Source organism: Nomascus leucogenys, chromosome 8, assembly GCF_006542625.1.
Source record: "Nomascus leucogenys isolate Asia chromosome 8, Asia_NLE_v1, whole genome shotgun sequence".
NCBI lineage: Eukaryota > Metazoa > Chordata > Mammalia > Primates > Hylobatidae > Nomascus > Nomascus leucogenys.
Window position 1 is genome coordinate 99,493,591 of NC_044388.1, and position 24,987 is coordinate 99,518,577.

The 24,987-nt window shown below is 60.0% G+C and overlaps 1 protein-coding gene across 4 annotated transcripts; it reads left to right on the plus strand.

Annotated features, from left to right (window-relative positions):
- Positions 1-24,326, plus strand: CRB2 (crumbs cell polarity complex component 2). Of its 4 annotated transcripts, XM_030817791.1 has the most exons (14): positions 1-63; positions 763-880; positions 8,473-8,796; positions 11,531-11,726; positions 11,841-11,980; positions 12,748-12,933; positions 13,130-13,243; positions 15,668-16,540; positions 16,630-17,138; positions 17,728-17,893; positions 18,687-19,473; positions 20,132-20,248; positions 20,773-20,899; positions 22,421-24,326. In XM_030817791.1, exons 3-14 carry the CDS (start codon positions 8,574-8,576, stop codon positions 22,643-22,645), a joined length of 3,663 nt encoding a protein of 1,220 aa, XP_030673651.1. In that variant the 5' UTR covers positions 1-63; positions 763-880; positions 8,473-8,573; the 3' UTR covers positions 22,646-24,326. The 4 variants fall into 4 exon arrangements, with proteins under 4 accessions (XP_030673651.1, XP_030673649.1, XP_030673650.1 ...); XM_030817789.1 differs by lacking the exons at positions 1-63; positions 763-880 and adding an exon at positions 1,744-1,921; XM_030817790.1 differs by lacking the exons at positions 1-63; positions 763-880; positions 22,421-24,326 and adding exons at positions 1,744-1,921; positions 21,251-22,043.
- The last annotated feature ends 661 nt before the right edge of the window (positions 24,327-24,987 follow it).

A 24,987-nucleotide genomic window follows, 5' to 3' on the forward strand; every position in this document is an offset into this window, starting at 1 on the left:
AGAAGCTGGATAAAGAGAGCTGGCACTGTCGTCTCGGCTCACTAACGCCTCACCGTTTTACAGGTGAGGAGACTGAGGCCCAGAGAAGGAAGTCACGTGCTGAGGTCACCGACTAATCAGTGGCTGAGCTGGGCTCGAACCCAGATCTCTTGAGCTGTGAGGCCTCTTCTTTTCCTGTGGCATGGAAAGGGGCTTCTCCCACCTGGGGAGGGGGATCCCGTTGTATTGGAGAGGCAGGGGATTAAAGATGGACCGAGAGAGGTTAGGGTCCCAGAAACCAAGGGGCAATCCCTGCCCTGGAGAGAACAGGCCTCAAGGGCGGGGATGGGGCAGGGGCAGTGGATAAGGGGTCTACCCAGGGCTTCTTGGGTTCCCTCCTTTGGTCCCTGGGGACCCAGGGCTGTGGCACTTGCCCTGGGCTAGAGGGTCGGCCAGGCCCTGTGTGGTGCCCACTGCTCCCTCCCCTGCTCCCTCCCCTGCTCCCTCCCCTGCACTGCGGGGGACCCTTGCCCATCCCTCTAGCTCATCTGGACCTCTCTTAATGGCTCCTGCTGTCTTTCCAGGCTGTGTCCTCCCGTGTCAGGGACACATCCCAGAGCCCAGGGCCTGCGTGGGCTGTATCCACGGTTACTGAATAGGGCCAAACAGGCATGTATTGGCAGGGGCTGGTGGCTCATTTCAGGAAAGTCCCTTCAGCAAGAGGATTCTCTCCCTACCGGGGCTGAGGGCAGTTGAAGAAAGGAATGTTGTTTTATGTTGTAGTGTCTCTGAGATGACCTGGCTTCCTGAACCAGTTCCCTCTGAAGAGCTCCTCCTGTCCACCCCAACAAGAGGCCAGCTGGAGAGCAAGCAAACATCGAGTGCAGCAGGAGACTATAAGGTTAGACAACAAGAAGGACTTCCTGGCAGGGGAGAGCAATGCTTGCTTGGTTAGAGCTGCCGTTCAGTAGAATGGGCTGCTTTGGATTGCAGTGCGGTCACTGGAGTTGCAAACAGCACAGCCAGAGATCAAGGTCAAGTGGAAGAAAGCTGGGAAAGGTTCAGTCTGGCTGGTGAGGGGTGGAGGGAGGCAGGGGCCACCGTGGTGCAGGGCTGAGGTGCCCTGCAGGGAGCTGATCCTGAGGCCGATGGTGGGAGGAGCTGTGTGTGGCAGGGTGGGACACGGTGGGGACAGCAGGAGACACTGAGAAGGTGGCATGGCCAGGAGCTGTAGGCTGACTGTGAGGAGTGGGGAGGGGGCGTTGGGCTGCAGGATGGGAGGTGCCTTGGCTCCAGTGGGAGCACTGGGGAGCAGCAGGTGGGGGAACGAGCTGGGTGGGAGGGGCTGCAGCTTCCCAGCAGAGACAGGGTCTGGGAGGTGACTGGACTCGAAGTGCTGGGCTTGGGGGAGAGGCCGGGCTGGAGAGGTGGGGAGGGGGGATCCAAGAGAGGGGATAACTAAGGACTTGGGGGTAGCTGGCGTCACCTGGTGAGAAGAGAATCCTGAACAGCCCCTCAGAACAGAAATTTCTCCAAGGAGGCTGACCCAAGAGGTGGGAGGAGAGTGGGGCAGGCGGTCAGGAGGGAGAAACCGGTGGGTGCCAAGACCAGGTCGGCCCCACAGGCTGGGGGGCTTGAAGACTTGGGGCTGATGTCTAGGGACGTCCACGAGGTGGAGCAGCCCAGGAGGCCTGGGTGGGAGGAGGCAGCGGTGGCGGGGAGGGGAGTGGAGGGAGGGGTTGGGCCTCTGTCCACAGCATTAGTGCTGGTTGGAGGGATGAGGGGGGTGCGGAGCCAGCCAGGCCGCCCTCCCGTTCCCACAGCAGCCGAGCAGAGCTGGCTGCCATGGCGCTGGCCAGGCCTGGGACCCCGGACCCCCAGACCGTGGCCTCCGTCCTGCTGCCGTTGCTGCTCTGGGCCCCTGCCCTTTCCCTCCTGACTGGTGAGTTGGGGCCCATGTCTGGGGGGGGCCTGGGAGAGGGCCTGTCCCCCAAGGCAGACACCCCAAGCCTTGGCTGCTGGGTTGGCGGGTGGGCTGGTCCGCGTGGGTGCAGGCCTGAGCTGTGGGGTGCACAGGAGTGTGTGGCTGTGGGCCCCCAGACTCTGTGGGGGCTCCGCGGAGGTAAGTGTGCTCTGAGACTTGGGGGGCTGTTTCATGTTGAGGGGGGTTGTAAGTTTCAGGGTTGGGGGATTGGGGGCTAGGTGTGATTTGAGGGAGCTGATGCGGGTGAGGGATGGGGTGCGTGTTTTGGGAGGTGCTGTGTTGCGTCCTGTAAAGGGCTGGGGGTTGGGGCTGGGGGACTTCTGGGTTTCTAGGGGCTGAGTTTGGGGAGTTGCAGGTGGCGTGGGCCTCACCCCAGGGCCTGTTCTGAGTCGCATGCTGGGTTATGGGGCACAGGTTGTGGGTGTGTTAGAGTTGGGAGGTGGATGAGCTGTCTGGGGTGAGCCGTGAGTTGTGTCTGAGGAGTTGGGTGTGGCGAGCTGTGTCCCAGCACGTGCTGTGGGGTGTAAGTTGTGCAGGGTTGAACTGGGTCTTTGCTCTCAACCTGAGGGGTGTGGGATGGGCACAGCAGACCCCAACTCAGGGGACTGAGTGGAGAAGCGGGAGGGAGACACAGGGAGCTGGGTGCCTGCCCGCACCCCTCCATTTGTGTGGTAGCCCTGCCTGTGCTGGGGGCTGCTGGGGATGCTCCGGGTCCCTGTGGGGTGGCTGGGGATTTGAGAACATGTGTGTGTCCCCTGCTGCCCCCTCCCCAGCATTCTAAGGCCAATCTGAAAGGGCTCCCTGAAGCCAGACCCCGTTCGCCAAGCCCTTTTTGCTTTTGTCCAAGCTCTCGGAGCCTGGAATTCCTCCTGGGGGGTCCAAGGGAACGCTTGGTGTTAGTCACTATAGTTACAGGGGCTGGGCCTGGGAAGTCCCCTGCCCCCACCACCGCAGGCTGGGGAGGGAGCCAAGGAGGGCCTGGGCTCTCGGTGGCGGTGGGGGGGCGGGGGGGAGCCCTCCCTGCCCTCCCTGCCCTCCCTGCCCTCCCTGCCCTCCCTGCCCTCCCTGCCCCGGAGCTCCACAGGCTGCAGGGTGTGGGGGCCAAGCGTCTCCCAGTCCCACCTGGGGACCTTCATGTTTCCCGCACTCACAAAGCTTTCATTTCCTATCCTGTCTATGGGGCCCTAGGGAGGATGAGGACCCCGTTTTGCAGTGAAGGAAACCAAGGCTCAGAGAGGGACGGGGACTTATGAGCTGGGTTCTGCTGGCAGGCGACTTGGGCTCTGTAGAGGGGTGGGGCATGGTGGCGAGGGGCGGGGTGGCTGCTCCTCTCTGTTTTCTGCATACAAAGCACGTGAGATCCCGGGTCTGCGGATCGGGGCTCTGTCCCCTGCCCTGTAATGCTCACATACCCGCACTCCACACACCTGTGTGGCACACCCAAGGGCACACAACGCCACAGGGACAGGTGCCACAGACACATGTGGATCTACCAGCACATGCACCTACACACATGTGCACATGGCATGTGCTTGCACACCAATGTGCACACCCCAACACGCATGTGTGGACATGTGTGCATTCACACTCAGTGCGCACTCGCAGCGGACCTGGAGGCACAGAGTGGATGGACGCTGTAGGGGGTCTGGACACTGGTGTGTACACTCGCCCCATCAGGCCTGCTGGGGTGCCCAGGGGCAGCCTTTTCTCTGCCATTTCTATGCTGGGAGCCCCATCCCTGGGGATCCCTAAAAGTTGGTGGGAGACACTGCAGGCGTGACCATTTCTGCACGCTGGTACTCTAGCCTGCCTGCCGGGAGGGAAGGGAGGGGGGATTTTTGTCACTTGAAAACCAATTTCCATCCTGGAGGGGATGGGGGCTTCTGGAGGCCATGGGCCCCTGGCTTTGCTCCCCACCCCTTCCAGGCCCTGAGCTGGGCCCCTCCATCCTGGGCCCAATTTGCCACAAAGGCCCGGCTGGTTGCCATGGAGAGGACCAAGCATCTTGGAGTACAATGGGACACGTTGGGCTCTCATATCCACCCTCCCTTCCCCGAACACCCAGGGAGCCCGGCAGACAAAGGGGCAGTGAGTCCAGGCCCCAAGTCCGGCCCCTCCTCCAGCCAGAAGGGGGTGGGGGCCTGCGGGACAGAAGCAGAGATGGAGCAGAAAGCCACACATATTCAACCCAATGTCAGGATCCTTTGGACAGTGGGTGTCTGCCTCAAGTAAAGAATTGTTGATGAATAAGATCAGCCACTCCATGGCAGGCACTGTGCTATTATTAACAAGGTCTAATTTAATTCTCCCAACAGCCCATGAAGTCAGCTCTGATACCCTCAGTTTACAGAGGAGATAAACGAGGCCCAGAGATGGCCAGTCCCAGAGCGAGGCAGCCCCAGAGCCAGTGCTGGGATTTCACAGTACACTGTGCTACTAGACTAGGCAAAGTCACGTCTCTTCTCTGTCTCTACAAAACAGGGACAGACTGGCTCACTCCGAGCGCTGGTACAAGGATTCGAAGAGAATGCAGTGAGTGGTTCCCCACCCCAGGTTTTGGCATGGAACCCCCAATTTCAAGGGAAATTTTAGATGGAAGCCCATGAATAGTTAAAATTGTTAAAAGTGGCCTGTTTGGGTGGCAGGTGGGGACCCCACCTGCTCTGTCTCGCCCTCACTTCAGGAGGTAACTCCCTGGAACTGTGCTCTGAGCCCAGACTCAAGGGTTCGTCAGTGCCAGGCACAAGGTGGGCGCTCCGTCCCTGACGGCTATTGTTGCAATTACTGTTATCAAGATTATGTCTTTTAACCTCAGAAGGTAAACATTTTTGAAAAAGAGTATTCCAGATTATTCTGCCCAAAAGAGAATTTCACCCTTTCCCGATGGCTGAGTGTCTGCAAGCCTCCATGGTTATTCAGCCCCAGCCTTGTGGGGTACAGCCTTGGGGCCCAGGGATATTAGATGAACAATTTCTTCCCCTGTGCTAGAAGTTCCCACACCTTACGAGATCTTAGGTCGCTTCTTAGAAATATTCTGTCTCTTGATTTGTTGGGACAGGAAGCTTCCCCAGTAAATGCTTCTGTGTGTGTGTGTGTGTGTGTGTGTGTGTGTGTGTGTGTGTGTGTGTTTAAGAAAGGGTCTCATCCTGTTGCCCTGGCTGCAGTGCAGTGGCGAAATCATAGCTCACTGTAGCCTCAACATCCTGGGCTCCAGCCATCCTCCCACCTCAGCCTCCCAAGCAGCTGGGACTACAGGGACCCACCCCATGCTTGGCTCATTTTGTTTTGTTTTCGTAGCGCCAGCATCTCACTATGTTTGCACAGGCTGGTCTTGAGCTCCTGGCCTGAAGTGATCCTCCCACCTCGGCTTCGCAAAGTGCTGGGATTACAGGTGTGAGCCACTGCACCTGGCTTCAGTAAAACACTCCTCATCAGTTGTTGGCTGTTATAAACAGGCCCATTCTAAGTGCATGAAAAGTAGGAGTTACTAATGAGTGAGGCCGGAGACACAGTGGGATTGCTGACAGCTGGGTTCTGGATAGACGGGGAAGGTTGCCCGCTCTGCCCAGGCTGATACTGGAAGCTGTATTCCTGTGAGAATCTTTAGAGATTTTTTTCCCGGGTCAGGCAGCTGTAATGTACTAAAGTGACAATACGTGGGTGGCAATTTAGGGTTTGTAAAGTGGAAACATGCACTGGGAGATGTGGACCTCTGGGAGATCAGACGCTGATCTGATTCTTCGTCTTGACCTGGGCAAAATTATCAACCTCTTTGAGTTACAAAAACAAATTTTCTTAATAGCACCCACCTTTTCTGGTCTGAATCAAGTATAACAATGTAATAATAGATGCACAGGCCGAAGCACATAGTACACACTCAGTAAACAGCTGGGTCCTCCTGCCCATCCCCAGGACAGGGCAGCAGGTCGAAGGGGAGGGGCGGGCATCGGTTAATCCCTCTCTGCCAGGTCGGCCCAGGCAGCCTGAGGTCAGGAGGGATTTGTAAAGATAAGCACAGGCCCCTCGTTGCCCTGGCAACAGGCCCCGCCCATCCAGCCTGGCCCGGGGACAGCCCCTCCTCCGCCCTGCTGCCCTCCACACCCCGCCCCTCCTTGCCTCTCCTGTCTGGCCTGGGCTATCATCGTGGCCTCCTAGGCTCACTCCTGGAAGACAGAGACAACCTGAGGTCAGCGGTTCCCACATCTAAAAAGTGAAAGGAATCCCCCAGGAGCAGGTTGCAATGCAGATTCTCAGGCTCAGGGCCCAGTGGTTCTAAATTTGGGGTCTGGAGTGGGTTCTAGGAATCTGTATTCTTAATGTGGGCCCCAGTGATTCCGGGAAGCTTGGAGTGAGGCCCTGGGTTTGGATTCCAGCCTCCCTCGGGCTGTGGACTGTGAGGCTGCTTCGAGTCTCCCTTTCCTGAGCTGTAAAACGGGGATCATAGTCCTATCCACCTCAGAGGGTAAATGCCAAGATCAACCAAGATGACACAAGAAAGACGGCTGTCCCTCCCAGGCAGGACTGTGGCACTATTGCATGCCTCCCAGGTCGGGCAGCTCCTTCCCTTCCTGCCTGGCTCTGAGTGGAGAAATTCCTTCCTCCCATGGGGTTGGACTCTGTCTCCCGGGCTCTGTCATTTAGAGCCCATCTGCTCCCACAGTCCTGGGAAGATCCCTTGTGACAAGGCACCTCCCCCGCCCCCCAGGATCCTTTCCCCGGTGCTGCCTCGCCAGCGTGGTTCCGGCTGCTCTGAGATAGGGGGCACAGCTTCAGATTGGATTGGGTGGGGGTTCCTTGCACTGCACAGGTGAGGGACAGTGCTCTGTGGGGATTGAGGGGCCTGTTGGCACAGGCGCTGGCAGCCGGGGCCCTTTACCAGGGGTTATGTGTGCTGCGCCCTCCTGAGCAGTGCTGGCCACACCCAGTCCCAGGGCTGTGCCCCTCATCACCTTGGTGAATCCTTTCAACACCTCCACGAGATGGGCACTTTTTGCACCCCAGATACAAACTAGGACTGCCCGATGCCCCAAACCTGTGCCCTTTCCCGAGGGAGCTGGAAGGATGCGCGTCAGGCCACAGGACAGCCCTGCCTGGAATGCGGATGACGCCTGAGAGGCTGCCAGCCTTATCTGGGGGGCTTCACCAGAGTGGGGGAGGGAAGGGTGCAGGGTCTGAGCTGTTCTGGGGTCTGGTGAGTGTCTAGATGACAACCTGGGTGGGGGAGGGGCACCTCTGGGAGCTCCAGGTGGGGGTGGGGGGAGGAATGGAGGCTGTGTCTTCTGGAGGCCCCCTCCCCCATCCCTTACCGAGTTCTCACCAAAAGCAGCCCTTGACTGCGGTGCTGAGGGGTGGAATAGTTCAGCATTTGATGAGGGGATTACTATTATCATCCAATTTTCCGACTGGGAAATGGAGGCTCTGCAGGAGAAATGACTTGCCCAGGGTCTCATAGCTAGGAACTTTCTGAGCTGAAATGGAACCCAGGTCTGTTTCACTTCAAAGCCCAAGTTCTCACCGGGGCATTGTGGTGACAAGGCTCTCAGGAAGGCAGGAGGAGAGGAAGGGGGATGAGGATCTCTGGGCGTGGCTTCCAAGCCAGCTGGTGACCCTCTGTTAGAGCACCGGTGCTGGAAGCATCACGATGGCCAGGGGCAGGTGTCCGTGAGCCATCTCAATACCTGCTCTGTACCATGTGACCTTGGCCAGGCTGGCCACTCAGGTGTTTGCTGATGGGGGATGAAATGAGGGCCAGGGACCCTCTAGAAGTTCCTAGGCCAGTGGCTGGCAGGGGGTGGGTAGTGAGGTAGAGAAGGGGTAGGAATGAGACCAGCGGAGCACACGATCCTGATCCCTGCCTTTGAAGTTGTCCACCCGTCCTCCCGAGGTTGAGGTCGGGCCCATCTCCAGTTTCACCCGGGGATGGAGTTACCAGACCCCTGGCAGAAGAGGTGGAGGGGGCAGTGGGAGGAGCCTCACCCTCTTGGGCCTCCTTGGATGGATGGGGCCTGCAGGAGGGAGACCCCTCCCCACGTGGAGCTGAAATAATCCGGATAGACCTTGAAGCCTGTCCCAGCGAACACTAACTTGCTGTGTGAAGTGGACAGGGCCGGGCAGGCTCAGCAAGCCTTCACTTTCTTTCCTGGGCTTCCTTTTGCTGTCTGGTGCAATGGGCATGACAGACACTGCCTCAAAGGGGGACTGCAGGGACAAGACAGTGGAGGGAAGCTCACGGGGGTCAGGGAGCCTCTGCTCGCTAATCCTGCCCAGAAGCCAGGCATCCTTGGTGCTATTCCTCTGCTATATAGGCTCTCCTGAAACCGTTCCCAGTTCTGGGTGTGGATGTGTGCAGCTTATTGGGACCTGACTTGAAGACCCCTGGCTCTCTGTCCATACTGTGCATGGAGAGACCCATGTTGCTTTTGGGGTCTGGGGTGGGCCTGAGAGGGTAGGGAGGAGATTGTCTTTATAACCTCTGCCCACCCTGCCCAGCCAGTTTCTTCTTTCTACAGGGACGGTGCCTTCAGAGCCCCCCAGTGCCTGTGCCTCAGACCCGTGCGCTCCAGGGACCGAGTGCCAGGCTACCGAGAGTGGTGGCTATACCTGTGGGCCCATGGAGCCCCGGGGCTGTGCCACCCAGCCATGCCACCACGGCGCTCTGTGTGTGCCCCAGGGTTCAGATCCCATCGGCTTCCGCTGCTACTGCGTGCCGGGTTTCCAGGGCCCACGCTGCGAGCTGGACATCGATGAGTGTGCATCCCGGCCGTGCCACCATGGGGCCACCTGTCGCAACCTGGCCGATCGCTACGAGTGCCATTGCCCCCTTGGCTATGCAGGTAACAGCCTGGGCCGCCCTGGGAGGAGGTCTGTAATGCAGATCGCATCAGCTGCTCAGAGTGTAAACATCACGGCTTCAGCTTTGACTTTCGTGTAGGGACGCCCCCAGGCATCCGGGCAGCTGTAGGGTATATCCACTTGGTCTGACTACAGAACTGATGCTTTGCAGGCTTACCTGGCAGCTCTGGGTGAGAGTATGTGCGGGTGCTGGCATGGTGTGTGGCACATCTCAGGCGCTCGATAAATGTGATTTCAGTCCAGCCTAGAGTTCAGTTTGGCTGTGGGGGTGGAGATACCCCTCGGACATCTCCAGCAGTGTGAACTAGCCTGGCGTGGCTTTAATGAGGGTGCCCACATAGTCTTTCTAGCACTTCAGGCCTGTGCCAAGCTGTGCCAAGCTGTGCCAAGCTGTCATGTAGACACTGTCTACATGACAGTCACCATCAGCTCATTTGAACACTCCTGATGTGGTCTGGAGTGCTATGTGGACCCCTGGCCTCTGGGTCTCCCCCAGAGTTCTAACATAGAGACATACAAGGTCTCCTTCAAACTGTAGTGTTGACGTACCCCGGGGATCGCTGCCGTCTGGAGTGGGATAATATATACATAAGTGCTCGGAAAAGTGACTGGCACTGAGGGTGCCTCCTCCAGAGTGTGGCCCGTCCCAGGCCCACCCACGATCTGAGCCGAGAGCATCCTGGAGCAGCGGCTTCCTAGAGAGGCCTGAAGGTGGGAAGGAGGGCACAGCTGGGGACAGGTCTGGGAGCGAGGCTGAGTCCAGGGCAGAGTCTGAGTCTGCAGTGTAGATGCTCTGGATCCTACTTCAATCCTGAATTCAGACAACTGTACTCTGAGGGCAGAGGGCAGTTTGAAGTCACTTCAGAGCAAGGGGTACAGATTGGGGGGCTGGGTTGCAGGGCAGGGGGCCTACAGCAAAGAGATGGCAGCTGATGAAGAGAGATTGGGGAAGCCGGTTCCATACATCTTTCTCATCGTTCCGGTGTCTCAGCGTCTGGGTGTATTAGTTTACATGCCAGTGCAGGTCACATCCATCCATGTGTCTCCTAGTTCCAGGTTCTGTTTTGCATCCGTAAAGATTTGCCAGTACCTGGGGGTGTCTGCAGTCTGAGTGCATGTGTGTGGCCAGTGGGTTGTGTGGCCAGTGGGTTGTGCGGGCAGTGGGTTGTGCACCCGGATGTGTAGCACTCGCACACTTAGGGTGACTCTTCCTGGGTAAGCTGTGGATGTGAGTGGGGGCAGCATCTGCTGTGACTCATTCTCTCCTCTTTCCATTCCAAGCAGGGTGGGGGAGTTGGGATTTCCAGACAAGGCCTGGCTCCCCCTGGCACAGAGGGTGGGAGTGGGGAGGGAGGAGGGAAGGGTCATGGGAAGGTGGGGCCGTGTTTTGTGCTCAATGAACTGAGAAGGGGGAGGGTTCCAGCTGGAGTCAGCTGGGCCTCTGGCCCCCCCTTGACCAAACCCGCTTAGGGGGCAGGGCCTACTGGAGTCTACAGTGACACGTGAGTCCAGGATGATCTCAGGCAGTGTATCTGAAACCCTGGGACTCCCCGTCTCCCTTCCTCTTCACTCTCACCCTGGGAGAGCCACTCAACTGTCTTGATTCGCCCAGGATTGTGAGGGTTCCCGGGACTTGGTACTTTCAGTTCTAAAACCAGGACAGTGCAGGGACACTGGGAGGAGTGATTACTGTACTCAAGCATCTCCTGCCTCTCTGGGGTCTGAAAGCCACCAGAGTGGGCCTTCTAAAAAGTAGGTAGGGCCAGGTGCGGTGGCTCACGCCTGTAATCCCAACACTTTGGGAGGCCGAGGTGGGTGGATCACTTGAGGCCAGGAGTTGGAGACCAGCCTGGCCAACATTGCGAAACCCCTTCTTTACAAAAAAAATACAAAAATTAGCCAGGTGAGGGTGGCATGCACCTGTAATCCCAGCTACTCTGCAGGCTGAGGCGTGAGAATCGCTTGAACCCAGTGGGCAGAGATTGCAGTGGGCTAAGATTGCGCCACTGCACTCCAGTCTGGGCGACGGAGTGAGACTCTGTCTCAAAAAAAACTAAAATGTAGGTGGGACCAAGTCACTTACCTGTCTGAAACTTTCAGGATGGACCCAGAGGTTACCTGGTCCCCAAGGCGCTGACACCTCCCACCCGACTCACCTCCTCCACCCTCTCCCTTGCTTCCAACCCTCCAAGCACCCCGCCTAGGGCATCATGGCGCTGCCCCGAGCGGAACTTGCCTCCTGCTGCAGTCCCTGGAATCCAGCTGCTGCCCACAGTCCCGTATCTGAATCCTTCAAAAGCCTCTTCTAGGAAGCCTTCCCTGAACAGAGCAGACCCCGGCTATTGCTTTCCCAAGACCCAACCCCTTTCCTTGTTGAACTTAGCAACATCAAAACCCAGCTCATTTACGTAATTACTGGCTGAATCACCCCCCCCCCCACCCCCCGCCATGTCCTGGCCTAGACTGCTGTGAGCCCCATGAGGGCAGGGCTGTCCGTCTCGTCTCGTTTCTCTCCCTGTGGTTGCTGGCGTGACCCGCCCCCCACCCCCCACCCCCCAACCACCACCACCACCACCACCACCACCACCACCACCACCACCCGGCTCTGAATGAATGAATCCACTAGTCTCTAACTCTGGAGCAGGCCTGGCGCGACCTCTTCTGCCCTGCTCTGGGTGTCCATCCTGCACCCTGTGTGTCCCGTGCCCTGTCCAGGCGTGACCTGCGAGACGGAGGTGGACGAGTGCGCCTCAGCGCCCTGCCTGCACGGGGGCTCGTGCCTGGACGGCGTGGGCTCCTTCCGCTGTGTGTGCGCGCCGGGCTACGGGGGCACCCGTTGCCAGCTGGATCTCGACGAGTGCCAGAGCCAGCCGTGTGCGCACGGGGGCACGTGCCACGACCTGGTCAACGGGTGAGCGAGCAGCGGGGCAGGCGGCCGGGGTGCCGGGTGCCCGAGGGCGGGGAGGCCAGGCGCGGGGCAGAAGGGGCAGGCGCGCGCTCAGCTCCGCCGGCGCGCCCTCCCCAGGTTCCGGTGCGACTGCGCGGACACTGGCTACGAGGGCATGCACTGCGAGCAGGAGGTGCTGGAGTGCGCATCGGCGCCCTGCGCGCACAACGCGTCCTGCCTCGAGGGCCTCGGGAGCTTCCGCTGCCTCTGTTGGCCAGGTGTGTGCGTGCAGGTGTGCGGCCTGGGGCGGTGGGGCAGGTGTGTGGCTGTGCGTGAGTGCCCGCTGGGTCCTCGGGACCAGAGTGTGTGTGTGATTGCAACCTGTCGGAGCCTCAGTTTCCTGATCTACAAAATAGGGCTGATGGTAGCGCCTGCTCCTGGGGTTGCTGCTGGGAGCTCGAAGGTGCGACCCCTGGGAAGCCCTTGGGAAGGGCCTGACAGCTGCAAAGCGCTCGGTAATTAACGTTAGTAATAGTAGTAAGACTAGGTCGGGCGCAGTGGCTCACGCCTGTAATCCCAGCACTTTGGGAGGCTGAGGCGGGTGGATCACGAGGTCCGGAGTTCGAGACCAGCTTGGCTAACATTGTGAAACCCTGTCTCTACTAAAAATACGATAATTAGTCGAGCATGGTGGCATGTGCCTGTAGTCCCAGCTACTCGGGAAGCTGAGGCAGGAGAAACGCTTGAACCCAGGAGGTGGAGGTGAGCGGAGATCATGCCACTGCACTCCAGCCTGGGCAACAGAGTGAGATTCTGTCTCAAAAAAAAAAAAAAAATTAGTAGCAAGACTAGTAATAGTAGCAATAGTCTACTGCTGCTGAAGGCTGCCATGGTCATCTGTGCTGCCCTCAGTGCGTCCCTCCCTCGCCATTCGTGGCTTATTCCGAGCTGCGGTCCCTTGCTGGCCCTGGCTAGCCTGGTCATAGTGAAGAGGTGCTGCCCGGCAACCCCGTGAGACCTGATGCCCGCGTGTGTGTGCCCCCAGGCTACAGCGGCGAGCTGTGCGAGGTGGACGAGGATGAGTGTGCATCGAGCCCCTGCCAGCATGGGGGCCGATGCCTGCAGCGCTCTGACCTGGCCCTCTACGGGGGTGTCCAGGCTGCCTTCCCTGGTGTCTTCAGCTTCCGCCATGCTGCGGGCTTCCTGTGCCACTGCCCTCCTGGCTTTGAGGGTGAGCCCCTGCTGGGGAAGCAGTCAGCCCACGTCCAGATGCCCAGGGAGGGATCTTGTGCCCACCCCCCCACCCCACACCCGAGTCTGCCCTCTCTCTTGCTAGAGTCTCAGTCTCTCTAGCTATAGAATGGACCCTATCAGCCCCTGCCTGGTTCTGAGGGTGCAGGTGGGACCCACAGCTGGGCCTCTTACAGGAGCCGACTGCGGTGTGGAGATGGACGAGTGTGCCTCACGGCCATGCCTCAACGGAGGCCGCTGCCAGGACCTGCCCAATGGCTTCCAGTGTCACTGCCCAGATGGCTACACAGGTGTCTGGGGTGGGGTGGGCCCTGGGACCATCAGAATTGGTGGTCCTTGGGTGAGAAGGTCCCTTCTGTCTGGATGTGTGGATTGATGGGGTCAAGGAGATCAGGGAGGCGGTGGGTATGGGGGCCCAGGTGGCCGCTGAGGGTGGCTGAACTAGGACTCGCTTTGGAGGTGAGACGGGCTCGGGAGTGTAGTCCCGGCAGCTGGGGCCACAGTGGGCTGAGGTTGTCTGGGAGAACGTGTGGAGGGATGGTCTTCAGGAAAGACGGAGGTGGTTCAGCCAGGACAGAGAAGGAAAGGGGGGCTATTGCAGAGAGTTAGGGGGCAGCATCTGTAGAAGGATGACTCTGACCTTTGGGGAGCTGGGGCCTGTCAGGCAGGAGTTGGGGGTTCAGAAAGTCTGCCCCTGCCTTGGGTATATGCAGATGCATAGACGTAGGACACCGGTGAGCCCAGGGAACTCCACCTCCAACACTGAATGTCCCTGCCCGCTCTGGAATGCCTGCGACACCTCCCTCACACCCGCCCACATTCCTGCTGGGGCACACTGCCTCCTCTCCCTGGCAGTCTCCTGGGCACCGGCTCCTCCACCAGGGGAAAGAGATGGTGGTCACATCTCCCCATCTCTCACTCATCTGAAGATGGTGGCACTCAGTGTCCCCCAGCCCTGGATGGCCAACACTCCTGGGGCTCCTGAAGGCCCATCCACTGTCTCCATGGGCCAAGGTTCCCCAAGTCCTGCTCCAAGAGCCATGGTCTCCTGGGTGCCTGGCACACAGTGGGCCCACACAGCATGGCTGGCCTCTGGGAAGCATTTGCTCTGCATTTTGTTTTTTCCTTGCCACAGCCCCATGAGGCAGGGGTTTAAAACCCCATCTTACAGCTGAGAGGATGAGGGGGTGTCATCCCCCAGGTTCACCAGTATCAGCAGGAACCCGGCTCCTCTCCCAGTTGAGCTCAGCTGTTGGGTGACAGGGAGGGCAGACCCCTGAGGTCAGAGCCAGGGAGGGGGGACCCCAGCTGCAGGGCCGGGCTCTTTGCCCATCCTCCCTCCCTTTAGGCCGTGCTGGGCATGGGGGAGGCCAGTGCCTGGCATTCCTGAGCAGGCTCTGAAGGAGGTAGCTGGGCCAGGCACGGAGCTCTGCCCCCTCCCCACTTCCCCAACCTCAGTGCCCGCCCACCACTCTCAACCTGTCTGGAGGGCATGGCAATGGAGCCGGGGGCTCTGTGGACCTTCCTGGGCCACCTGTGGCTCCTGGCAGGTATGGAGGAATGTGGGCCCTGGGCAGGGGGAGGTTGGTGGGTGGTGGTTCCTAGGAGGAGGCTGTGGTGTTTGTGAGCTGATCGGGGCTGGGCTTCAAACCCTGGTGACTTCTCTGGGCCTGGGTTCCTCCAGCTGGGATGTGGCTCTGGCTGAGCTACAGCGGGCTGTGGCTTCTGGACCCAAGCTGGGGCCTGAGCACCTGAAGGGATCCCTGGAGGCAGGATGAGGCAGCCCCTTCACAGCCAGTGTTGGGGCCCTGGGGCAGAGGGACTGAGGGGTTAGAGCCTGAGGGTGCCACTCAGAGTGCCTTGGGTGCGTGCACTACCCCACCAGCTCCTCCATTTCATCACTCTGTGCATAAAAGCCATGCCAGGCCCTTTGCTGGGCACTAAGGACATATATTCAGGTCCCTGAAGATCTCAGCTGAGTAAACAGATACTTTTAATATAGGGTTCTGGGGAGCTGTGCCTGGGACTGCAGAGTGACACAGTAGTTTGAGGTTGAGAGTTAAGGAAAGCCTCTGGGCCCTTTGAGTTTGGGCTTTGCAGGATGAGTAGGAGTTTGAAAGGAAGGGTAAGGGAGAATGAGGCATTCCAAGCAGACAGAACAGTATGAGCAAAGCCCCAGAGTCAGGACTTTCCAGGAAATGCTTGGAGGAATGGGAAGTTCAAGATTTGTGGGAAGCAGGATTGAGGCTTGAGAGCCTGGTAGGACCCAGCCCATGACGGTGTCTTAAATGTCAGGGTGAGTGATTGGACCTTAAGCGGCAGAGGAACCCGGCCTGGTGATGCTTTAGAAATGGACCTCTGGCTACTGGTGGAGATGGATGGGAGAGGGCTTCTGAAGGCTGGCGAACTGGGGGATGCGGGACGGTAGCCCAGACAGCTGGTAAGGCAGGAGATGGGGGGTGGGAGAAAGGCGGCATTGGAGAATGTTTAGGAGATTAAATCTACAGGGCCTGGACACTCACCAGACATGGGAAGGGAAGGGGCATCTTGGCTTCTGGCCTACAGGGGACTTGCAGGGACCATGAGAAATGCTTTGGGAATTGGTTTAGCTGATAGGTACTGAGGTCCTCATCACGACAGGCATGTAAGCTCGGGGTCAATACTGTGGTTCTGGCCCCAGACATTACTGAGCCTTGGCTTGGTGTTTCCCAAAGGGCCGACATGTGAGGAAGACGTGGATGAATGCCTGTCGGATCCCTGCCTGCACGGCGGAACCTGCAGTGACACTGTGGCAGGCTATATCTGCAGGTGCCCAGAGACCTGGGGTGGGAGCGACTGTTCTGTGCAGCTCACTGGCTGCCAGGGCCACACCTGCCCGCTGGCTGCCACCTGCATCCCTATCTTCGAGTCTGGGGTCCACAGTTATGTCTGCCACTGCCCACCTGGTACCCATGGACCTTTCTGTGGCCAGAATACCACCTTCTCTGTGATGGCTGGGAGCCCCATTCAGGCATCAGTGCCAGCTGGTGGCCCCCTGGGTCTGGCACTGAGGTTTCGCACCACGCTGCCCGCTGGGACCTTGGCCATTCGCAATGACACCAAGGAAAGCTTGGAGCTGGCATTGGTGGCAGCCACACTTCAGGCCACACTCTGGAGCCACGGCACCACTGTGCTTGTCCTGAGACTGCCGGACCTGGCCCTAAACGATGGCCATTGGCACCAGGTAGAGGTTGTGCTCCACCTAGCGACCCTGGAGCTACGGCTCTGGCATGAGGGCTGCTCTGCCCAGCTCTGTGTGGCCTCTGGTCCTGTGGCCCTGGCTTCCACGGCTTCAGCAACTCTGCTGCCTGCCGGGATCTCCTCTGCCCAGCTGGGGGACGTGACCTTTGCAGGCTGCCTCCAGGACGTGCATGTGGATGGCCACCTCCTGCTGCCTGAGGATCTCGGTGAGAATGTCCTCCTGGGCTGTGAGCGTCGAGAGCAGTGCCAGCCTCTGCCTTGTGTCCATGGAGGGTCCTGTGTGGATCTGTGGACTCATTTCCGTTGCGACTGTCCCCGGCCCCATAGGGGTCCCACGTGCGCTGATGGTGAGGAATAAGCCAGGTGGGAAGGCAGCACCTGAGATCTGGCTCCCTCAGCCTGCAGGCCTCACACCTGGCACCTTCTCTCCCTGCAGAGATTCCTGCTGTCACCTTTGGCTTGGGAGGTGCCCCAAGCTCTGCCTCCTTTCTGCTCCAAGAGCTGCCAGGTCCCAACCTCACAGTGTCTTTCCTTCTCCGCACTCGGGAGCCCGCTGGCCTGTTGCTCCAGTTTGCCAATGACTCTGCAGCTGGCCTGACAGTATTCCTGAGCGAGGGTCGGATCCGGGCTGAGGCGCCGGGCAGTCCTGCTGTAGTGCTCCCTGGGCGCTGGGATGATGGGCTCCGTCACCTGGTGACGCTCAGCTTCGGGCCTGACCAGCTGCAGGACCTGGGGCAGCACGTGCACGTGGGTGGGAGGCTCCTTGCTGCTGACAGCCAGCCCTGGGGTGGGCCCTTCCGAGGCTGCCTCCAAGACCTGCGACTCGATGGCCGCCACCTCCCTTTCTTTTCTCTGCCACTGGATAATTCAAGCCAGCCCAGCGAGCTCAGCGGCAGGCAGTCCTGGAACCTCACTGCGGGCTGCATCTCCGAGGACATGTGCAGTGTAAGTATCCGGTGGGGGGGGCGGGGGGGTCCTTTTCCCAGGATCTGTTTTGTGTCACTGGGGCTTAGTGTGTCCTTTTGCTGATGAGGAAACTGAGGCCCAGGAGGTGAAGTGACCTGCCCAGGGTCCCACTACAGGAGGGTGGCAGGGCAGACTTACATCCATTTCTTCAGCCCAGCTGCTCCTACCCTCTGGCGGTCCCCGTGCCTCCCCCCAGCTAGTCCTGGTCTGAGAGAGACACCCTGACCGAGATAGAGGGCTGCCTGAGCCTTTCTGCAGGAGGTACTTGAGGAATGGGACACCCTTTTGATCATGAACAGAATGCCACCAGCCCTGGAGTTGGAACAGCTTGGGCATGAACTCTGGTTCCTCTCTTTACTGGCTGGGTGACTCAGGCAAGTGGCTTTGCGTCACTGAGCCTCAGTTTTCTCATCTGTAAAATGGGGATGCTAGCGACTTCCTCTCCAGTCGTTTGTGAGGAGATAGTGTGTCTGTAGTAGGTGCTCAGTGAAGAAGCACTGCGACGCCAGTTATGGTGGGTGATGCTCACTGCAGTCCTGAGCCAACCCCTGCCCTGCCTCTCCCACAGCCTTCCCCCTGTTTCAATGGTGGGACTTGCCTCGTCACCTGGAATGACTTCCACTGTACCTGCCCTGCCAATTTCACAGGGCCTACGTGTGCCCAGCAGCTGTGGTGTCCTGGCCAGCCCTGTCTCCCACCTGCCACGTGTGAGGAGGTCCCTGATGGCTTTGTGTGTGAGTGTGTGTCCTGGGCAGCTCCCGTGCTGGGTGCTGGACACCCGAACTGGTTAGATCCCATCTGCACTCTCAGGGCTTGTAGGATACTGGTGGACCAGGCATGCCAAGCCCCAGGGCAGTGTGGCGGGGCCACCACATGTAGAGGGACAGAGTTTCTGGAGAAGGTGAGCCTGTACTGGGCTTCAAGGCCAGACTCTGAGAGCCACAGGGGGAAGGATATTTTATGGAGGGGCATAGCATGTGCCAAGTCCCTGAAGTCTGCAAGGACAGCGGAAGTGCAAGGGGGCGAGCAGGAACAGGGTGGGAAAGTTGGTAGGGGCTTTGAGGACAGCCAGCTCCGTGGCTCTGACTTTATCCCAAGGACAGCGGGGAGCCTCTGGAGGGTTTTAAGCAGGAAAGGGGCATGACCAGATCTGCATTTTACAAAGATGACTGGCTGCAGTGAAGGGCGAGCCTCGGCCATGAGGTGGGGCAGCTTCACGGAGAAGGGAAGGGGCCAGATTCTGCCAGGAGTTGCTGTTGCCTGGCCTGTGACCTGGAGGGTCGCCTAGGCATCGCGCCCCCACCCCCCAGCCCTGGCGGGGAACTGCTCCTCCATGGGTAGGAAATACATTGGGGGTAGAAGTGAGGGTGGTGGGGGGCGGCTGCAATTTCCAGGATTAGATGATAGGTGGGTGCATGTGCCCCACCCCAAGTTAGTGGCTGTCTGCCACTCGCTGGGGGAAGTGGGGAGGTGGCATTTCTGGAGAAGGCTCCGTGGGCCATTCCCTGAGGCTCCTTCTCTCTGCAGGTGTGGCGGAGGCCACGTTCCGCGAGGGTCCCCCGGCCGCGTTCATTGGCCACAACGCGTCGTCAGGGCGCTCGCTCGGGGGCCTGTCGCTGGCCTTTCGCACGCGCGACTCTGAGGCCTGGCTGCTGCGTGCCGCGGCTGGCGCCCTGGAAGGCGTGTGGCTGGCGGTGCGCAATGGCTCACTGGCGGGAGGCGTGCGCGGAGGCCACGGCCTGCCCGGCGCTGTGCTGCCCATACCTGGGCCGCGCGTGGCCGATGGTGCCTGGCACCGCGTGCGCCTGGCCATGGAGCGCCCGGCGGCCGCCACCTCGCGCTGGTTGCTGTGGCTGGATGGTGTGGCCACCCCAGTGGCGCTGCGCGGCCTGGCCAGTGACCTGGGCTTCCTGCAGGGCCCAGGTGCTGCGCGCATCCTGTTGGCTGAGAACTTCACCGGCTGCTTGGGCCGCGTGGCGCTGGGCGGCCTGCCCCTGCCCTTGGCGCAGCCCCGGCCCGGCGCGGCCCCCGGCGCCCGAGAGCACTTCGTGGCTTGGCCTGGGACGCCGGCCCCGATCCTCGGCTGCCGCGGCGCGCCCGTGTGTGCGCCCTCGCCCTGTCTGCACGGCGGTGCCTGCCGTGACCTCTTCGACGCCTTCGCCTGCGCCTGCGGCCCGGGCTGGGAGGGCCCGCGCTGCGAAGCCCACGTCGACCCCTGTCACTCCGCGCCCTGCGCCCGTGGCCGCTGTCACACGCACCCCGACGGCCGCTTCGAGTGCCGCTGCCCTCCCGGCTTTGGGGGCCCGCGCTGCAGGTGGGACGGCTGGGCAGGGGCGAGGGCTGCGAATGCCCCCTGGGGCTGTGGTGCGGCAGAGAAGTCTGCCAGGTCTGTGGATGAGTCGCTTCCCTTCCCTGGTCCTCATGTCCTTATCTGTGACATGAGGAGGACAGTTTAATTTGATAAATTTCCTGATACAACACAGATCAAAACACACCCAGTTAGCCTGGAATTTCAGATAAACAGCGCTGTGGTCTGGGGCTGGGAGCCGCCTGCCATTTTACACGGAGGTTCATCCCTATTGGTCGCTGGTTGGGGTGGAGGGAGGGGTCAGGCTTTGGCGCTTCCCTTATTCATCTCGCAGTGGCTCTCCCTGGAGCCCAGCATGTGGAAGGGGATCTGGCTGTGGCCTGACCCCTTCCTCTCCCCTCAAGGAATGTCCAGGCGTTGTGTTTAGGAGCTGCTTTTGTTCAGAGTCCTTACACTTTGTTGTCCTCAGGGTCCTCTGAGACTCTGGAATGCGAGTGACAGCCCCATGTCCCTTCCCTCCCACCAGGGACCTCAATCCCATGACCGATAGAGGGCCCTGAATTCCATACATGAGAACACAGGCTCAGGTGGCCCATGGTCACAGCGCTGGGGAGGGCAGGTCCCAGGCGTCCTGCACCCACTCCAGCCTCTGCTCTCTCCCCAGGTTGCCTGTCCCATCCAAGGAGTGCAGCCTGAATGTCACCTGCCTCAATGGCAGCCCGTGTGAGGGTGGCTCTCCCCCTGCTAACTGCAGTTGCCTGGAGGGTCTTGCTGGCCAGAGGTGGGTCTGGGCGCCTGGGAACTGTGAGGGGGTCCAATGAGTGTGGAGGGCTGTTCCTCCAGCCAGGGTGGGGCGGGGGTCCTCGCCCACCTTCTCACCCCTCCCTGGTATCACAGTCACCATTGTCACTTGAGTTTCCTTCCGTGATCCCCAAAACCATCCTTTGTGATACAGACTGCTGCTGGGCAGTGGTTGCCTGGTGGCGGTTCTGGAAACCCAGTCTCAGCCCGCCTGTGGGAGACTGTAAAAGTGCAGATTCTGGGCCCTGCAGACAGTGGCGTCAGCCCCTGGGGCACCTGCCTTCACACAGCCCCCCCTGTCACCCTAATGGGATGAGAATCCTTCTCAGTGACGGCTGCTCAGGTGGTCACCTGGCAGGGCCCAGCTGGGCAGGAGCCAGCACATGGGGACAGTGGATGGATAAGCTCTGATGCTTGCTGAAGAGGGGGTGGGCAGCGGAGCAGCTGGGAGCACAAGAGGCAGCCATGGTGGACACCGCTTTCTTAGTCCCCCTCCCTCTCCAGGTGTCAGGTCCCCACTCTCCCATGTGAAGCCAACCCCTGCTTGAATGGGGGCACCTGCCGGGCAGCTGGAGGGGTGTCTGAATGTATCTGCAATGCCAGATTCTCCGGCCAGTTCTGTGAAGTGGCGGTGAGTGTTGTCAGGGGTGAGGGGCCATGGACGTGGCCTGCTGGGCCCTTGGCGAGATGCTGCTGGGGAGAGAGTGCGGCACCACGGGGCTGTTCCTGGGCCACTCTGTCATGGGGTGGGGCCGTGAGAGGAGCCTCAGGTCCCTTCCACAGCCCCCACGCAGGAGGTATTTCCACTGCGGGGAGAGCTTTGGGGGCTGTCACCGTCTATTGACTAGAGTACAAAGCTCCTGGCTGGGTCAGGGGCTTCCCCAGAGTGCCCAGGGCAGTGGCAGTGGCAGTGAGGACAGATGGTCTCTGCCAATCCAACCAGGACTCAGCGCCAAGAGGACGTTGGTGTTTTGGGATTTAGGTTGGTGAATCCAGGAGACTCATCTCCAGGGGTTTCTGAGTCAGTGTCCTGAGTAGGAAGACTTGGAGTCTGCACGGGGCCTGGGAGTCTGCACCGGAGCAGGCTTGGCCCACTGTGCATGCTGGCCCCAACCTTAGGGGGCTCAGCCCAGGACAAGCCTGGACAGACGAAGGCGGCAGGCGCTGGAGCTGTGAACCTCTCCGCCACACCCCTTCCTGGGGCGGGGTAGGGGGAGTGGGTGCTGGTGAGGTGAGAGGCTTGGAAGGGAGCAGCCTTGATCTCCACAGGCTTCTGGCAGACTGGGTCATAAACCACAAATCCCCTCCGCTTACCGGGAATGTTTCCTTTCAAGTTGAACTTTTACAGCCTCTGGTTTCCCCACCCAGCCACCTCCCAGGGCAGGGGGAGGAAATGGCTTTACAGCTCCTCCCTCAAAATGTCCAGGGGTGGAGGCTGGCAGGACCCTGTCAGGACCAGAGCAACTTTCCTCTCTAGTTTTAGGACCCAGGTCACAGTGGGCTGAGAAGCCTGGAGGTACAGAGGGAGGCTGGTGAGTCCCAGAGCCCGTGCCTCTGGAATCCTCGCATCCTGGGACTTCAGAGTCCCAGGCGTGTAGAGGCTTTGATGGGGAATCCTGGGAGCCTGTGACTGGAGACAGCAAGGGGGTTTGCGGGGCTCCCCGAAGCCTGGGCGGAGGCTCGCAGGGACAAGCTGTCACAACAGCCCCCCTGCCACCCCGCCCCCGCAGGCGGGCCCCCAGTGGATTCTGACCTTGCTATTGTGGCAGGGGGCCGCTCAGCCAGCCCCTGCCCCTGCTCCTGCTCCTGCTCCTGCTCCTGCTCCTGCTCTGCCTCATCAGACCCTCGTAGGCTTCTGTGAAACCCACGCACCCTGCTTAGCTCCTGCCGGGTGTTCAGTAAACGCCCATCTCTGTCCTTCTAGCCAGAACTCTTTTGTTGTATAGGACTCCCCGAGCAGTGGCTCTGACAGGTGGTTTCCTGGCACTTGCCTGCACACCCCTGGGGCTGGGTCTTCACCGCTCCCAGGGCAGCCTGCTCCCAGCTCTGATTTTCTCTGAGCAGGTCCTTGTGCTGCGCTCTCTGTTCTCTGAGGGCCCCGGGGTCCTCCCCTTCTCTGCGGTCTTAGGCCTCAGTGTTGTGTCTCTTGCAGAAGGGCCTGGCCCTGCCGCTGCCATTCCCACTGCTGGAGGTGGCCGTGCCTGCAGCCTGTGCCTGCCTCCTCCTCCTCCTCCTGGGCCTCCTTTCAGGGATCCTGGCAGCCCGAAAGCGCCGCCAGTCTGAGGGCACCTACAGCCCAAGCCAGCAGGAGGTGGCTGGGGCCCGGCTGGAGATGGACAGTGTCCTCAAGGTGCCACCGGAGGAGAGACTCATCTAGGCCAGCCTGGCTGCCGGCACCAGCACCTGGAGGTCCTGAATGGTTTCTACCCGGAGACCCAAGGAAGCTGCTTCCAGGGCTTGGGACATTGCTATGGAAGTGTCCCCTTGGCTGGCAGCCTCTGCCTCTGCCCCATCGTGGATGGAGGACGATGGGAGCAACTCAGGGAAACAGAGGCCTAGAGAGGCTGCGGACTTCTCCATCCCACCCTCGGGGTTCTGCCTTGGCAGGTGTATGGCTGTGCGTGGGAGGGCACACGTGGGTTCACATAGTGTGTTCAGGAGTGTGTGTATCTGGAGGAGTGTGTGTGTGTGTACCTGGGCCCGTGTTAGTCTGCAGATGCTAGTGTGAGTGTGTCCTGACATGGCTCCAGGGCCTGTCTGCTGCGTTTGCTGTGTGTCTATGACTGTGATGGGCGTGTGATCCCAGGAGGTGGCGGCTGCACCATGGGGTCAACCATTACAGTCCTAGGGCAGGGGCGGCCCAAGGCAGTATGTTCTCCAGGAGGCCAGGCCGGGGTTGCCCAGGCACCTCCTTCCCCACTTCTGGGGGCCGCTCCTTCTGTGGAGGCGGCTGGGAAGTCAGGGAAGACCACTAGCAGAGGCTGAGTGGGCTTCTGGCTCCTAGAACAAATGTCCCTTCAGGCAGGTCTGTCTGCCACGAGCCAGAGCCAGTTATGCGAGGGAACCACAGACCCACCCGCCCCCTCAGCCGGAGCAGCCTGAGGGAGCAGAGGAGGGGCTGCCTTGAGCTTCCCACCCTGCTGTGGTCATTTGTCAAAGGGGGAAGGCACCCACTGCCTACCTCACAGGGCTGTTGTGAGGATCAGCGAGGACGGCAGTGGGGAAAGAATCTGGAAGTCGTCAACTGCCATCTGATGGGAAGGACCGTCTGGGTGTCCTTCTGGGATGAGGATGACAGAGCAACCCTTCTCCTGCCTCGAACCCCCCCAGCTTACCTGACCACCTCTGGTTCTCCAGCTCCGGTCCTCCCTAGCAGCCTGGTGAGCTCACTCCTTCCCCTGATGACTGGTTGCCTCTACACAGACTCGCGAGAGGACTCGAAGGAAGCCCTCTGGGTTGTCTGCTGAGTACAGGGGCTCAGTGAACACTGGCGCTGCCTCTGAGTCGGGGCTGGGCCTGCAGAGGCCGACTCAGAGGAGACTCTGCTGCTTGCTCCCAGCCCCTTCCCCGGTGATGCCCATCACACTGTGACCTCCCATCCCTGAAGGGCACCTGCCTGAGGGCCTGGCCTCCTTCCAGCTTTATGGACCTGGAGATGTGCCCTTTCGTCCTTCCTGCTTCCTAGGCCAGGAGATCCGTTTACACTTTTGGGTTGACAGTCAGCTTTTCCTTTCGGTTTTGGCGGGTCCCAGAGGCATGGGTGTCCAGTCCAAGGTGGGGAGCCACGTGACAACTTGGGGGACTGGGACGTGGGACTGGGAAGTCAGCAGAGGCTGGGATAGAGAGGGTCCTGAACACCAGGCTCAGGGGCTTGCTTGGTCCTTATCCTGTGGGAGGTGGGACCACCTTTCCCTGAACTTTCTCTACAACCCTTGGGAACGTGGGGAGGAGGCAGCTGGTTCCAGGGTCAGTTTATTGAGTTAAGAGATTTGGAAAACCTGTGTCAGCTGTAACTCCTAGGACATTTTATGTGGAACCCAACATGCAGATGAAAGCTGGCTGTCCCCTGTCCTCTTCCGGGCTCCTGTGGGTTCAGGTGCATGGGTTTTTTTTTTTTTTGGAGATGGAGTCTTGCTCTGTCACCCAGGCTGGAGTGCAGTGGCGCGATCTCGGCTCACTGCAACTTCCGCTTCCCAGGTTCAAGCAATTCCCTGCCTCAGCCTCCGGAGTAGCTGGGATTACAGGTCCCCGCTTTTAGTAGAGACGGCGTTTCACCATCTTGGCCAGGCTGGTCTTGAACTCCTGACCTTGTGACCCACCTGCCCCGGCCTCCCAAAGTGTTGGGATTACAGGTGTGAGCCACCGTGCCCGGCCCGGGTGCCTGTCGTTTTCAGGCCTGTCAGTCCTGCAAGGGGGGGGCATGGTCAGATGGGCGAGTCGGAGGGGGTGGGTGGTGTGACTGGGCCTGTTCCACGCTCACTATGGGTGGTCGATTGGTCTGCATTCCCCCCTCTCCAAACAAACACCAGCGTCCAACAGAGGCAGATTCCCAGGCTCTGTTCTTGCTAATGAGAGACCTGTGGGGGCGATTTGCCAGGTGTCCCCTTGAACTCTTTCCTGGCTCCTGGGTGCCCTCAACATCATTGGTGGCCTGCAGTCTGCCGCATGGCCCCAGCAGGGCTGAGCGGGCCTGTTGCCAGCCCAACCCCGTGCCTGGTC

What these genes read in the sequence shown, in the direction of transcription:
- CRB2 (XM_030817789.1), top strand. Translation starts at nt 1,825, where the DNA reads ATGGCGCTGGCCAGGCCTGGGACCCCGGACCCCCAGACCGTGGCCTCC. An exon ending in CCGCTGCCTCTGTTGGCCAG is followed by an intron (nt 11,981 to 12,747) that starts GTGTGTGCGTGC and finishes GTGTGCCCCCAG; the next exon opens with GCTACAGCGGCGAGCTGTGC. An exon ending in CTGCCCTCCTGGCTTTGAGG is followed by an intron (nt 12,934 to 13,129) that starts GTGAGCCCCTGC and finishes GGCCTCTTACAG; the next exon opens with GAGCCGACTGCGGTGTGGAG.